This window comes from Sycon ciliatum, chromosome 5 (assembly GCF_964019385.1).
Source record: "Sycon ciliatum chromosome 5, ocSycCili1.1, whole genome shotgun sequence".
In the NCBI taxonomy this organism is placed as follows: Eukaryota; Metazoa; Porifera; class Calcarea; order Leucosolenida; family Sycettidae; genus Sycon; species Sycon ciliatum.
The window spans coordinates 25207413-25223240 of NC_088647.1; the positions used below are offsets into that span (position 1 = coordinate 25207413).

Genomic DNA, 15828 nt, shown 5'->3' on the forward strand with positions numbered 1-15828 from the left:
ACTGCAATAATCAACTTGTACAGCCATAAATGTACGATAGGTCAGGTACAGTGTGTGTTTGTGTAAAAGTAACGATAACTAGCCTTGCACTCAGGCAATGCCTCGTCCTCACGCAATCCTTCATGCGTACCAATTATCCATCTATTGCATACATGTACATGTATATCAGTTTTGATTTCCAAGCAGGCTCTTGCACAAGACACTCTACCACTGTACGCACTGTCTACATTCTGTGCTGCTCACCAGCGTGAAGCTATTGGGAGAGGCTGCCCAGCGACGGACAGTAACCAATGGCCACGTCTTGAGCACCTGCAACAAAAACACAGCACATAAAGCGAGCGTTGATCAACAGCTTCTTTCACACATCTGTCTATCCTAGTATTTGTGCATTTGTGTGGTGTCACAACAAGTACCATATGTGCAGACACTTTTAGTCAGAGAATAATGTCGTCCAACTCCGAGCAGTCCATCTGGTCACCAATATTATCCATAAATGACGTGACCTATCAAAGGGCAGGTGATTTGCGAGTATGAACGGGAACTTTGAGTATTGTCCGAAACGGACGGAATTACATTCCCCACGCACATTTCTGCCCCATGCGCGCACACACATGTACACGCGTGCACGCACGCGCGCACGCACACACACACACACACAAACACACATGCATACGCACACATGTGCACATGCACCCACACTCACCTCCTTGGTCTTCTCGTCTAATCGCATCACGTTCTCACGGGACACACCCAGCAACCTTGGCGTCAGCCTGTTCTTTCCCTTCACCTTCTCCTGTTACGTGAAACAGCAAAGATAGATACAAACACACACACACACACACACACACACACACACACACATACACACACATACACACACATGCACACACATACACACACATACACACACAGATGCAAAATAACTCAATGTCGGAATCAGGTATAGCAAATTGTTAAATCGGTTGCAAAGTGGATAGGTTTCCCTTTTTCACTGTGACGTAACCCAGTTCTGCGACACACGCTCACACCCCTGCCCACTCACTCGCACACATCACCAATCAATGAAGGTAAGACAGGCAGTGATATTAGTGGACCGTCCTGCCCTACCTTGACATGGAAGAAGCTAACTCCGTACGTCTTCAGCGAGCGGAACAGGCGCACATAGCGCAGCTTGGCATTGATATCCGTCAGGCCGGTCAGCTTCTGGAACTCGGCAATCACCTTGTCGTTGATCGCACGATTCTTACCATACTCCCGTGGCAAGAAGGGACCCAAGCTGGGCCACACAGGAAACACAACAATTCACATTGAAGCCCCGGACTTCCGCTCCGGCCACGATACTAAAAGCCTAAAACAGGTAAGTGGATGATGTTACAACTTTGAAGCTCGTCATACTAAATTAAGTGATTCATGAACTTTATTCTGCCAAGAAGTTCAACATAAATGTCCGTCTGAGTATCGCAAGAAAATTGGGGTGGTGAATCTTGCATGCATGTACAGTGTATGGGCATGCAACAAATACTGACCACACATATCAGGAATACAAGCCCATCAAAGGCCACAATAAGGAGGCTTGAGGGGAACTCACTCGCTGTAGGCTAATGTCTTGTTCTTGGCCGGGTCAAAGTTGCCAAATGTTTCTTGTGCCTGGAGCGCCGCAAACTGCATTGCAAAAGCAAAAACAGAGAACTCAAAGACGTGAACCTGACACCAATGACTGACATATTGGTCACTATAGAAGAGGCCATACAATGGTCCTGGTTGGCTAGTGTCATGGTCTGATGGAATCTCCAACCGATCGTTGTCTAAAGCTACAGGATATACGTGTACATGTAGGTGACCAGGGGGCCACTAACACACTAACTAAACAATCCGCTCACGTGGTCCTGGTATGTTAAATCAATTTGTTGTACGGTGTTACATTCAATTTTGAAAAGGGCGGCCAAAAGTGGAGGAAGGAGATGGGGAAGTACCATGCTATGTTGCTTTGCCTACAACCCTGCACCCTACCCCCCCCCCCCCCTTGATACACACAGAGAGAGGATCCGATGCTAGCACTGCAGTACTCACCTGGATTGCCTCGCCTTCAGTGATCGGATGGGCACCAGTGAGAATTGCACTGCGAGCCTGCACACCACCAAACATAGGTGAAAGAAGGATAGAGCACGGTGCATGAAATCGTACTCAGAGACATCTTGCTACATGCTCTGGTGTGCACAGCGTGCCTCACGGTGCTGCTCCTGAGAGAACATCAACATTCTAGCACTCACAATACATGATATATTGTGTCAACTTCACTCCACCCTGAGTACAAGAAGCATACAGGCAAGGTATGCAGCATGTAAAGGTACAGCACAGCAAAGTAATCTGTTTTGTGGGCAGACAGCAGTCAGACAATGGTGCGCACAACAAAAAGGAGAGAGAGTGCATCAATCTCAATAGACCCAGAGCCAATAACAACAGACACCGATGCATGGTCCTACCTACCTCTGCACACAGGAGGTTCAGCTGCACGGGGTCGTTCTGATCGATCTGCCGATTCCAGAACTTGAGTCGCAGTGTCAGCACTGTACTCTCCTTGATGTTTTGTTCGCGGAGAGACTTCTCCGGCTGCAGCCAGCGCAGCATTACATCACCGTCCATGACTCCGCTGACGGATCCACGGCGCTTAGACGCCTCCTGCAAGCACATACCGCATTTGCCGGAGAATTAGCCGCACACCACACAATCTTTTGCCGCAAAATACAGACATCTACCCTATTTCTCAAGCCGTGTGTACGGCTAGCAGACAAGGATGGCTACAGGGAGGGGGAGGGGGTCGAAGTGAAATGACTAGTTTTCGTTTCTAAACGAGAGAGCTTGGAAGCTCAGGGCCCTGCGCTATGCTTTGTTGCCTAGCTCATCGTGCATGTTGTTAGAACTGATGGAAATGCTTTTTCCTTTGACTAGCTACATCATTGTACTGCAAAAACGTTTCAATGAGTTCCTGAAGTAACGTCTTCTGCATAGCTATGGGACCGACGCTGACTCTTCCGATCACGGGCGTTCTGGAGTCGACGGGATGTCTGTCCTGACGTTCCCTGGGACCAGCGCTGACTCTGCCCATCACGGGCGTTCTTCTTCTTATTATACTGACGGCAACTAACATCCATTCTGATTGCATTTACTCGTCTCCCTACTTCGTATTTCTTTCCAGAAAATCTCCCCATACAGCAGAGAGTCGTTTACATAATATGACTCCCTGCATCTACATGACTGTATATACGGTAAAATTATTATGCTATCGGCCTACATGAGATTCCCGGGCTGGTCGACAGGCGGCCCAGCCAGCCTCTTAGTGGGATCTCGGCCTCGCACACAAATCCACACAAAATGTTACTGCACTGAATGCATTCGCCCGATACACTTCGCATATATACTCATTCTCTTGATAGTACCGTACTCTTGATGGTACGGGACAGGTACGGGATAGCGTCAGGTATGTCGATGGCACAAACAAACAAAAATATTGTGACCAGTTGTCTATGCTGGTACGGTACGGTACAGATACGGGATAGCAAAAGGCGTGACACAAACAAACAAACAAACAAACACCAAATTAAAGCTGTGTGGACCCTGGCTAGCGCCAGACGTTACTGAAGTAACGTCTTCTGCATAGCTACGGGAATAAATATCAATATTCACGGATGGCCCCTAAATCAGAATCAGTCTATGTGAATTTCTATGCATGGTTAGAGTGCAATGACTCACCGCTTTCTCCTGGTCAGTCTCCTCGTCCAGCAGTGAGTACTCGTTGGCGTTGGAAATGCCCACCCGCTCACAGATTGTCTTCACCAGGTCCTCAACCGTAGCACTGTCATCGATCTGCAGGAGACACACACACACACAAACACTTGCATTACCCGGCGCAATCTGTACTCCCCACACAACACACACGCTCATAAGAACTCCTAGAGCATTGATACGAGAGTACCTCACTGGTGCAGCTACTAGGGTGTTTTTGTCTTGTTCAAAACCAGTGCTGAACTGAGCAAGATCCAAGGCACATGTAGTTTCCAAACACCGAAGGTGAATAGCATCACTCGGACGCGTACCACGAAAAGACTGAGAGTGTGTTACGAATCTCCAGGCCCAGTAGGCTGCTCTAACATGCACACGGCTATCACCTTTTGGTTCACAGGAGGATAAAATGCTACCAAGGACGTAGGCCAACTGGTTCGCAGCATGCCCAAAAACCAGGCAATTGCGTTGACTTAACAGAAAGCAATGTTTTACTTCTGTGGTCTGATGTCAGGTATGTCGAGTCGAGATAGCCAGGAATCACTTTGAATACGCCCCCCCCCCCCCCCAGACCTGCACCCTGGCCTCGGTAAAACCTGGTTTAAGCGACCACCCCACGGTGCAAGCAAAAGCGGTCGTTAAAGCCAGGTGGTCTTTAGAACCAGGTCCCACAGTGTCTGTGTAGAACTGTCCGTGCATGGAAAAACGGTCGTTAAGAGCAGGTGGTGGCTAAACACAGAGGTCGCTTACACCAGGCTTTACTGTGCCATGTTCATGCACGGGGGGGGGGGGGGGGCATTACAAGACCCCTACATGGGATACAGTTTTCTTTGCTGCAGCCATAACGTTGTACATGTACAGTGGAACTCTGACAAGATGGACCCCTATGGGCAACAGGAAAGTGTACTCTTTATCTGCACGTATTTTGGTATGAAGTAATACACGGTGCAACAAACAATGCCAGTACTAAGCAAGCGTACGTCTCAGTGGAGTCTGAACTAAATGGCCTCCACTGTCTTAGCCACAAGTACTGAAGTACTTAGAGTCCATGTGGCATATTTCCGGCTGTGAAACATGCCCGTGAAGCTATCTAATGGCATGCAGGTGACACAGCAATGCTACCGATACGTACAAGCACGGTCTTCAGAGAGCCGTCCATCATCTTGACCCGCAACGGCCTCGTCTTCTTCACATAGTCCAGCAGGTCCTGCGTGTACATGCGTGCGACAGTAGAGACAATACATAATCAGGCACGACACAATCGTATTATCAATATGTCATGCAACTGAGCCAGACGCGTCGTGCTCTGTGACTCGTATGCCATGCATTATCAGTAGAACATCTGCACCCTGCACATGCATATTAATGCACACACTTGGACAACTACAGCCCTAGCACTGAAGTGCAATAAATTGTGCTTCATGATATAAATTACACACCGATTCACTTTCTGCATTTCTCACCGGCACTCTTTTTCACTTTACCTCTTCACACCGTGAATGCTTATGCCGCCAAAGGTGTGCAGTCATCTACAAACTCAGTGAGATCTTCAAAATTGTCTTCTGTTTCTACAATATCTCAACGCACCGTGATGACACGGGCCAATATGAATAGAATGAGTGTTAGCTGACTAATTTTCTTGTCTGCCGTGCTCGGCAGACAAGAAAAGTAATAGGGGTATGAAGGCATGGGATGTAACATACCCCGGAGCGTAGCGTGTAGAAATCCAATGTCCTGGCATTGTCCAGCCACTGCGCTTTCTTCGGGTCATCATTCGGTCGGAAAAGACCAGTGTCCTTTGCTGCATGTTATGAGGGTGAAAAGAAAATATCAAGTTAGGCTTTATTTGAAAATGCAGGCCCGGCAGAGCCGGTCCGGTTGGTCAGGCCATGGCTCACAGATCTCATCACTCAGGTGTACAGTCATGCACATAGATGTGTTGGCAAAACCCGCTAACCCTGTACATGGTGGGTGAGCTTAGTCTGCCGTGGAATTCAATCCTTGCTGCTGTGCCATGCTGACTATGCGCTGTGTACTTGTTGTTATTGTTATCAGCCTTTTCGAGTTGACATCGCCAAGTAAGCTTGGCTAGTCTTCATTTAGGCCGAATAGCGAAGCTGCGTACAGTCAGACCTCGTTTATCCGGTCCTCTTTTATCCGGATCCCTCGCCATCCGGAAGAAAATCGTTGGTTACCGATATACAGCATATGCCATGCATACATACAGTATGTGTGTTCGATTATCCGGTTCCCTCGCCTATCCGGATATTTTTGGTGGAAAACGGATGTGTGCGGTTATGCGAGGTCTGACTGTACTTCGGAAGTAATAACTACCACAGGTTATTATGAAAGCATTCTGCTCCTCGTCACCCTCCATCCAATATCAAACAGCACACAGTGCATATCTGCACACGCGCCGGAGAAATGCCATTCCACAACAAATCCAACGTGGGTCGATTCTTGTAGCACACATGCAGTGCCACTTTCAAACGTCATACCTTGGATCCCGCCTGCTTCATATACATGTACAATCATGTAGATGTGAAGGTACATGTGAAGGTACATGTGAAGGTACATGAAGGTGAGTGAATGAGTGTGGGTGTGGGGGGGGGGGGGGGGCTGATTCAGAAGCTCATTTCCAGTTCACTATGTACAAAAGTCATGATTGTACTTTGTAGTGTGCATGCTCAGAAAAATTCTTCTTTTTTACAAAAATGGAATCAATGAATGCACTGGAGGCTGTGGTGAAGATTTTGCAAGCGTAGGCAAGCTGCACTATTCCCTGCAATGACCGTGACTATCATTTGCTGTTGGATGCTTTCATCGCCGATACCACTCCGCATTCCGAGGTGTGCAGCAGCCAATAATGTTTCGATGAATTCAGAACGAATGTACGTTCAATCTAATGCTCGACGAATGACGGATTCGCGATCCGTTCGTGGTTGATCAGACACACAATAGTAGTGTGTAGTACCTGGACGGTCCTAAATTCGATACTATTTCTGTGATTCAGTATTTCTCTACAGTTCTACTCACGCAAGCCCACGCTAGCTGCGTCCGCCACGCGTTCTCGGATCTGCTTGCACACATCCAGGACCATCAACGACGGCGGGAACTGCAGTCGAACAACACAAAAACACAACCGCCCACCCACACACTTGAAACGACGCTGTCCCTCGGCCGCAGAGCAAGTGCATGCGTCCAGCCATGAAAGGACAGGATAAAAACTGCGGGTAGAGCAGTGCGAAGGTTCGCTCGTTACCAAATAGCGCACACCTCCAGCGACATGCACGGATCACTTACGGACAGGGTCTTGACCACCCCCAAAGTGGGGATGTTGATCTTCAGCGAGATATCCGCCATGGTGAGAGAGCGGCGTTCTCACACCTCACAGCCGGAGCACGCTACGTCCACACTCGGCGCTGAGCTCGATTCACTCAAACGAACCAGTCACGGCAGAAAATGGCTGGTTCTGCGAACAGAGCACCAGCTGACAAGAAGGATTTGACCAGAAATCCAGCAGACACCCACTAGCACTGCGTCTGTGCCATCGCAAGTGATCACACCTCAGTCACTCGCTCGCGCATGCGCCATCTTGCAGAGATAAAGAGGGGAAGGCCGGATCTACATAAATTCATAATCATTGTAGCTACGCTGAGCGACTTCGAAAAGCCATACCGGTATACCATGACATGATATGAGCCGACCGGATCTCGTGCAACGAGGTCCGAACTACCTGAGCGCCATGCATGATCTCGCCTTTCTAGGACTACATGTAGTAGTAGGAGTAGGACGGAAATCTCCTACCCTACATCAGTACATGATGTATCGCCATGTCTGGTGTAAATGTCTACCAAGCTATCACTGACACCTGGACACTGTCTGTTTTATACAGTCAGTGTACTTGGGCGTACATCATGTATCTGTCCGTTTCATCGACATGCCTATGCTTTGCGAATCATCATGGGTGGCAGACCCGGTAGACCATGGTAGACCTACCCGTATCATCATTCCAGCACACTATCTACAATAGACTACAGTCTACAGTCATGTAGTACAGTATGACTCTATGAGCACGCTATGCGGGTAGGACTCGGAGCATCAGGAGAGGAACACCAGCAGACAAACGCTTGTCCGATGTGGCGATGGCGACGACAATGAACCTATGCATATGGCTCAGCAGTCGTGGCGTGGACCTGGTTGAGCCAAGGCCGGTAGTAGACCTCTACACACTGGAACCCAGCAAATTAATTCTCTGATATCTGATGTCTGGTAAGACGACAAAAGCATTAGTTGTCTGATGATTGCCTTAGCATTTAGCTACGTGCATGAAACGCAGCGTTACAACGTATGTTTCTATAATTGGTGAAACCATTCTTTTTGACCTTTGTGATGTCTGGTAAGATATGATTATGATTATGACTTATGAGTGATCATAGTCATGGCCTGGATCCGTCTACATATACCATGGATAAACCTTGCTTTGTTGAAACAAGTATTAGTTGTTGGTTGACAGCATGCAGCAAGGTGGAGGACCACTGTGTTCGGAAACAGTGACCTTACTACAACCATCCACGATTGGCAGAGCCGGTTCAAATGGTGGCAAGACCGGGGCTCTACCAACCGTGGATGGTTGTAGTAAGGTCACTGTTTCCGAATACAGTCAGTGGTCCTTCATCTTGTTACAAGCTGTCAACCAACAACAAGCACCATGGTCTGTCGTGTAGACGAGTCTCGCAGTCAGTAGACCTACACTAGTCTACAGCCGTCACAGGAACTGAAACAAAACAACAACAGCGGAAACCGTGCATGGTATGACCGAGGAAACGGCTCCACTCATGTAGATCTACACAGACTACACAGGGTCTACAACTTGTAGGGTAGCTCCAGTCTTGACTTCGTTGATCCTTGCTGACTGCATAGTCTACCATGATCTATGCCGGGCCGAGTCTGCTGCATGGTCCGGCGATGCACGAAGCACACAGTCACTGATGACTGCCGGAAGGTTCAGGAAAACCCCTATCGTCGAGAAGGGGTCCGGTTCGTTCTCCCCAGCAAGTATTACTATCATAATGTCATTCCATAGACCCTGGACCATAGTACCATGCACTACTGCTGCGAAAGACAAAGTACCATGATTGTACGAACACATCTTCTACTTGGATACTACAAAGTACAATCACTGATGTACATGTAGTATGGTGACTATAACTTTGGAACAGACCTGGACTTTGTCGAAACAAAGGAGGGTTTTCAGTACTGATAGTGATACAATGTAGGTCGAAACGTTCCGACCTTGTCATATTTGTTACCGTCCTCACATCCTTTATTGCTGAACCCACAAATATTTGTGATACAGATTGTAAACCATTCGAGGAAGAAGAGAAAGCCATAAAAAACCCGTCCTGGTTTATCCTTCGGTAGGGATTTTGTCTTGATTCGCAAGCCAAACGAGCCCAGGGGGGGGGGGGGGAGGAGAGAATACCCGGAAGGACGAGACCATGAGCATCGACTTCGGAGAGGAAGGTGGTGGTGGTGATGGTGGTGGTGGTTCGTTGCAGGTCATAGTAAGGATTGCTTGTAGACAAGTGCAGACAGCATGCTGCCACCACCACCGACACAGTACCGACACTAGTCCACTGTATGTATTCTCCAGCCGACCACATTCATAAAACCATCAACAACAACAGTTACTACGGTCGTCCCAGGCTTTAAACCAGCACCCTCTTTAATCCAGCACCCTCTTTAAGTTAAACCAGCACCCTCTTTAAACCAGCACCCTCTTTAAACCAGCACCCTCTTTAAACCAGCACCCTCTTTTAACTTCATGACCCTCTTTAAACCAGCACAATTTTAAGTATCCAAAATGTCCTTTTCATGCACACTGCAACAGTAGATCTATCGCAACACCAACATACTAGTAAAATCAAACAAAGACTTTAAGTGGTTTGGTCACGACTCACGGTTGTGATAGACTGTGGTGCTGCACTGATTTATTGGCATCTTGACTTTCTTGTCGACATGTCGCAGGCTGGTGTAACTTTATGTGTGTGTTGTACTCGTAGTGTCTTTAATGACTCTTTATCTTTGGCCGGCTTCACACGTACGGCTCCAGCCCCACATCATTCTATTACTAATAAATTCTTATAAGTCACACTAACATATTCACACACACACACACACACACACACACACACACACACACACACACACACACACACACCTCAGACCTGCCCATCGCGGAAGCGATGATAGCCAACAGCTATGTTAGACATATTTAGTACACGGAAAGTTGGGTGTGGTCCTCGAAAGAGTGCTCAATGCAATATTCTTTTTGTATGTTAGACATAGCCACTTGTGCTAGGATTACACCATTCAACAGACACACACACACACACACACACACACACACACACACACACACACACACACACACACACACACACACAATTACTTTGACAAACATAGCTCTCCACTTCTCTCCCTCCCTTTCTCCCACTGACTGGCACCCCCTTTCACCAGCGCTGCAACTAGTACACAGACTACAAAACGTACATGACGTGGCCGTAACATTGCAAGAATTGATATGGGTCAATTTGCACACCACCTTCTAAATAGCGATCTAGAGAACTTCTGCTTTGCGCGGACAGAAGATGAAATGTGGGATATGTGGCTGGAGAAACTTGTCGTTGCCTTGAACACTCATGCTCCTATCCCGGTATCCGTCTACACCGCCCAAGAGCTCCTACCCGGAAATCCTTCCCCTGGAAGACGCCAGCTCTACATGATCTAGTCCAGCAACGCGACGCGGCCCATCGACGGTGGAAAGCATCACCTGCAGACCCGGCACTACGCAATGTCTTCACTTCTGCCCAAGACGAAGCCAAGCGTATGTCACGACATCTCCGAGCCACCTACTTTAGGGACCTTCTTGCTGCTAGTCAGGCCAACGCACGGAAAACCTGGCAGACCATCAACTACCTCAGCGGTCGTAACAAGTCCTCAGTTCCACCAGCCGTCAGTGTCTCACAGCTCAGTGACCAATTCAGTGGTGTTGTGTCAGACCCAACTAGACCACTACGTCTCTCAGCCCCATTGGGTCCCACGAAGAAGGAATGCCTCGAAGAATTTGCTCCAGCAAGTGTGCAAGAGATCGCTAAGCTGCTCTCCAACATCGACGTGCGCAAAGCTGCAGGCAGCGACCAGGTTCCAGCTGCAATCCTCAAACACTGTTCTCCTGTCCTTGCACCGTCCCTCACCATACTAATCAATGCATCTCTGGCTTCTGGTGTTGTTCCTGCATCTCTGAAGATTGCGGATGTTCGTCCCCTCTTCAAGTCAGGCGACAAAGCTGTCGCTAAGAACTATAGACCAATATCGTTATTGCCAATAGTTTCCAAAGTCCTAGAACGGGTAGTCCACACGAGACTCTGTAAGTTCCTCTCCGGAAATTCCTTGTTCCCCGCAAACCAGTTCGCATATCGCCCACTTCACTCCACAGAAGATGCCCTGACATTGGCTGTAGACAGATACTTGGAGGCAGCGGATCAGCAGCGCCATACAGGTCTTGTACTTGTCGATATGAGCAAGGCCTTCGATAAGGTCAAACACCAAATTTTGGTTACAGATCTATTTCAGCTTGGTATTACCTCAACGGCGCTCAGTTGGTTCATGAGCTACCTAACTGACCGCCGTCAGCGAGTCGTCCTGAGCAATGGCCAGTCGTCCGCCCTCTCTCCCTGTGAGTGTGGTGTTCCTCAGGGAAGTGTGCTGGGTCCTCTTTTGTTCTCCATCTACACAATGGAAATAGAACAGATCACAGCTCCAGCCCACTCACAGCTGTTTGCTGATGATATCCTGCTAGACGCCATCAGTCAATCCGTCGAATTCTTGAATTTAACCCTCTCCCGTTCAGTCTCCAACCTAGCCAACTTTCTGGAAGAAAGAGGCTTAATACTAAATCCCTCCAAAACCCACGTTCTAGCCCTTCATGCGTCTCGCAGGCAGCCCTTGTTACTTAACATAGAATGCAATGGAAATCCCCTAGCTCAGACCACAAATGCTCGATATCTAGGTCTACATCTGTCATCTCGACACCCAGCTTCGGTGGGAGACTCAAGTTGCAACTATTACACGGAAGACCTCCCAGAAACTGACGGCGCTGCGAGCCATTCGCTCCTGCTTAACTGAGCAACAAGCCCTGCTATTTTACAGATCGTTAATACTACCGGACATGTTGTATGGATCTAATGCCTTCTTCTCGGTTCTCTCTGCGCACCAACGGCATCAGCTTTCGGTCCTCGACAAGCGATGTATCCGCTGCGTTGCCAACCAGCCATTCCCCTCCCACACAGATCCCATCTACACCCGTCTAGGCCTCATCCCCATCATCCAAAACGCCCATTGTAAACTCCGCCTCCTCATGCTTCGTATCCACGCCGCCAGAATTAGTAATCTCCTGTCCAAGTGCCTACGTCGCCAGACTGAAGGTGTCACTCGGATCAACGATCCAAATGCGTATGTTGTCCCCGCCACCAGGCGAGTCTCTGGTGACTGTCGGCCGCTCGTTTCTGCTGTTAGATTATGGAACGCCCTGCCCCAAGAGTTCAAGTCCCTCGCCTGCCATAGATCAGAGACTTTTAAAGGTTTATTTTTATGGTTAGCCAGCATCTAGGCTTGGACTTGGAGTCGTGACTCAACTGTGACTCAACTGTGCTTTCTTCTTCTTTATTTTTCTTTTTTTTCCCTTTCTCTTTTTCTTTTTGAGTATTTGCAGTCTGTGTTTTCTCTCTTTCGTGGAGGCTTGCTTGTTGTATCCTTGGCTCTCGGCCGTTACTTTATCGCCATCATAATATTGGGCACCATTGCCCGTTTGGTCTGCGATATAAAATAAGATTTCAACAACAACAACAACAACAACAACAACAACAACATGATCATGAATGACAACGACAACAGGATACACATCAATGCCCTCCGAATAGTTGTCCGACGAATAGGTGTCCGACGAACAGTGCAGTCGGATGATCGAGGTAAGTGGATCGAGTGGCTGTGGCCGGCCGTGGTTAACCCGGTTGCATATTTTTTGCGAAAGAGAAACGAGTTTCAAATCTTGCAACGTCGTTCTTGTTGTAGCTCTGTGGCTGAGCCAAGGCACAGCAGTTTGGCTTTGGAGATCGAGGAAATTTTAGTACTCCCAAGAGGCAAGGGCCAAGGGCGCTTGTGTAGTTGTAACCTTGTGGAATAGTGTAGAGTGTTTATGTGGACTTGGAGAATTGCATAATATTATTGGAGGTGTTTTTGAAATTTATTATTTGTGTTGTTGACAATTTCGAAAAGTTCATTAGGCAAAGGCCAATACCAGGACTAGGTACACACTGTGCTCCTGCCAGGACGCAGTATGCAGATTTAGATTTTGCTGGCTCTGGACGAGAATCAAAATACTGATCAAGAAATCGGCTGTCTCTCTATCACCCTCTGACTGTACTGTCGTGACTGTTGGCAGTGTTGCTCGTGATGGAGGACGACTCAGGTGTTGCTCCCGTGAGAGTCACGTTCGAGCAGCTGAAAGCTGCAGCCCGCAAGCTGGAGCGGCTTGATGGCAACAGTCGCAAGGACCTGGAGGAGCGGCGCACCCCTGCTGGGCGCGGCCGCCAGTCTGCTGTGCAGGCGGAGCTGCGTGCCATGAGTGCGACAAAGAACTCGCGTGTCCTCAGCTCGTGCAGCGCGCTGTCCCGTGCCGTTCAGGACGCGGTCACCGCCTCTACCACGTCCAGCCGCAAGGAGTTGAGCATAGAGGAGCAGCGAGAGCTCAATGCTAGGCGCAAAATGGCAGCGAAGGGCGAGCTGGCGCTACACGAGCGCACCACGTCTTCACTGGATGAGGATCGACGGCGCAACCAGCAAGCGAAAGCCAGCAGCGGCGGAACACATGGTGTGCTCGGCCGGACCGGTTCAGTTGATGCAGCTGCGGGGCTCTCCCATGCCAGGTCACCACCGGCTGTCGACAGCAGCAGAATCGGAAAACAAAGTGCTTCAGGCAGCACCCCCGTGTCGACACCTGCAGGTACACCGCTGCGCAGACCGCTGGGCCGGGGAGCGTCGCCGGGTGATGGGCGTGCTGCCATCTGGGGCCAGGCGTTCTCGCAGGCGCTGCGCGACCACCAGCCAGAGCCAGGCAGCGACGATGAGGAGATGCCTTCCACGCCAGTGCAGACGGCACTGCGACCAGCCACCACGCATAGTCTTGACCGGGCGCAGAAAGGCAGCAGTAGTGGCGGTGTGTCTACGCAATCCGACGTGCGCGGTAGACTGGGCACGGCGCAGGCTGGTGGTCACGTGTCCTCGGCCGGCATCCTGGCATCGCCACCGGCGTTGCCTGTAGGCCGAGGCAGGGCGAAGCAACGGCGCACCGTTCTGACTACAACAGTGTCTCCAGCACACAGCACCACCACTGGTTGGCTCTCAGCTGACCCTTCAGACTCAGCTCCTACTGTGGACTTGACTCAGACTAGTAGCAATGACGCTGAAGATGTCAGCATGGACGACACAGCGGCGGACACTGCCGCTGCCGACCTTCGCATTACCATCCAGCAAAAGCGCCGACGCGATCCGTCCATCAGCTCCCCGGACCGCGGTGGCGCCACCACTGCGTCTGCAGCCAGTGACAGCCAGAGTCCCAAGCGGAAACGCATCAGCAGTGCGGTGTTCAGAAAGTGACAAGTGACCATTGGTTGTCCTCTAGCCACTTGTGTAGTGGCTAGAGTTTAGTTGAAACGTTGTCAACGTTTAGTGCTGGGTGTTGTAATTGTGTTCAGACTTGATGTACGAATAGTTTCTAGCCCCGGCTGGTCCAGGCTCCTGTATGCGTTTTTTTTATTGTGCTCCTTTAGCCACGTCTGTACTAAATATTAAGAAATATTTATGTTGTAGGTGTTCAAACGTACCCAGCTCCTTTTCAGGCGGCTTTCCGACTGCTACTTGTTCCTGTTTTGGAGTTTCTCTGCCTTTTATATTATGTTCATGGTGTCGAGTCAGTGTACCTATCTAGACTTTTGATGGTTTCTAACCAATGTTGTATGTCTTACTGTTGTATGTTGTGTTGTTGTTGTATTGTTGTATTGGAGGCTTTAATTTGGAGCAGTGACAGAACACAATGGAGTTTCTTACTTGACACTCAAGTGCTTGCTATAGATTTGCTCTGCACACAAACGCGCTACGCATGCAAATGGTCACGATAACAGGGAATGGGCGGTGAAGTCTCTTCAACCTTCAAATGGAGAGAGCCAAGCCAAGAAACCATGTCCAGGGTTCAACTCAACAAGACAGGAATTGTAGATCGAGATGAGAGCATTCTAAGTAGAATGATGATACTAGAATCTTGAAAATGATGGAAATTGCTCAAGTAATAAATAAGTTGGGGCTCAAGAGCAGTTAGCTCTCAACAAAAAAAACATCCCTACTTTAACTTTTAGATGAAAAACAAGGGAAACGCGACCTAATGTAATGAAAGGGAGTACAGAGCCAGCTGTTACCACGGGAATAAATAACAATATGTGCAGCGCATGTGGGGGTGGGGGCATGCGGTTAGCTTTGTTCAGTAGCGAGCACATAATGAGAGAGCTATGATACAATTGCATGGAGCGTTATGTACAGTGCAATATCCGAATGCAGGTCTTGCGATGACGGCACGTCGTATGTAGTAATCCTATGTACAGTTCTGCGGCTGTGGCTGTGGTCCTCATCATGACAGTGCATCATGCTAGCTACACTGCAGTCTCTTGATCTCGGCCAGCACCATGTAGCTGAGTGGCCTGGATTCGTTTCAACAGGGAGCGCATGTGAAGCTGGGCATGACTCGACTGCAGACTGCTTGCGTTGACCTGAAGGAGACAAAAGTCACGAGGAAAATCACAAGACTGTCAACAGTCATACAGGATCAAATATTAGTTATTTTATCAATGTGTACGCGGTGTCCGAGTGGAACATCAACAGGATAACTTCCCTTGCCCAGACCGACCACAAGTGCTTGCATACAGGCACAAGCAC

At 49.0% G+C, this 15828-nt stretch overlaps 2 protein-coding genes across 2 annotated transcripts in view; both read right to left on the minus strand.

Moving 5' to 3' along the window:
• The window catches only part of LOC135818142 (talin-like), a 44686-nt gene extending 37398 nt beyond the window's left edge, over positions 1-7288 (minus strand). The window contains exons 1-11 of the mRNA XM_065331479.1: positions 7084-7288; positions 6817-6895; positions 5484-5581; positions 4913-4987; positions 3751-3864; positions 2488-2679; positions 2071-2127; positions 1589-1662; positions 1108-1276; positions 704-793; positions 244-309 (exon numbers count right to left, since the gene is read on the minus strand). Of these exons, the coding sequence (XP_065187551.1) occupies positions 244-309; positions 704-793; positions 1108-1276; positions 1589-1662; positions 2071-2127; positions 2488-2679; positions 3751-3864; positions 4913-4987; positions 5484-5581; positions 6817-6895; positions 7084-7143 (1074 nt within the window). The 5' untranslated portion in view covers positions 7144-7288. The remainder of the gene's footprint in view (positions 1-243; positions 310-703; positions 794-1107; positions 1277-1588; positions 1663-2070; positions 2128-2487; positions 2680-3750; positions 3865-4912; positions 4988-5483; positions 5582-6816; positions 6896-7083) is intronic.
• A 7823-nt stretch (positions 7289-15111) lies between these two features.
• LOC135818146 (uncharacterized) overlaps positions 15112-15828 on the minus strand; it is a 28209-nt gene continuing 27492 nt past the window's right edge. The window contains exon 18 of the mRNA XM_065331485.1: positions 15112-15662. Coding sequence (XP_065187557.1) covers positions 15546-15662 — 117 coding nt within the window. The 3' untranslated portion in view covers positions 15112-15545. The remainder of the gene's footprint in view (positions 15663-15828) is intronic.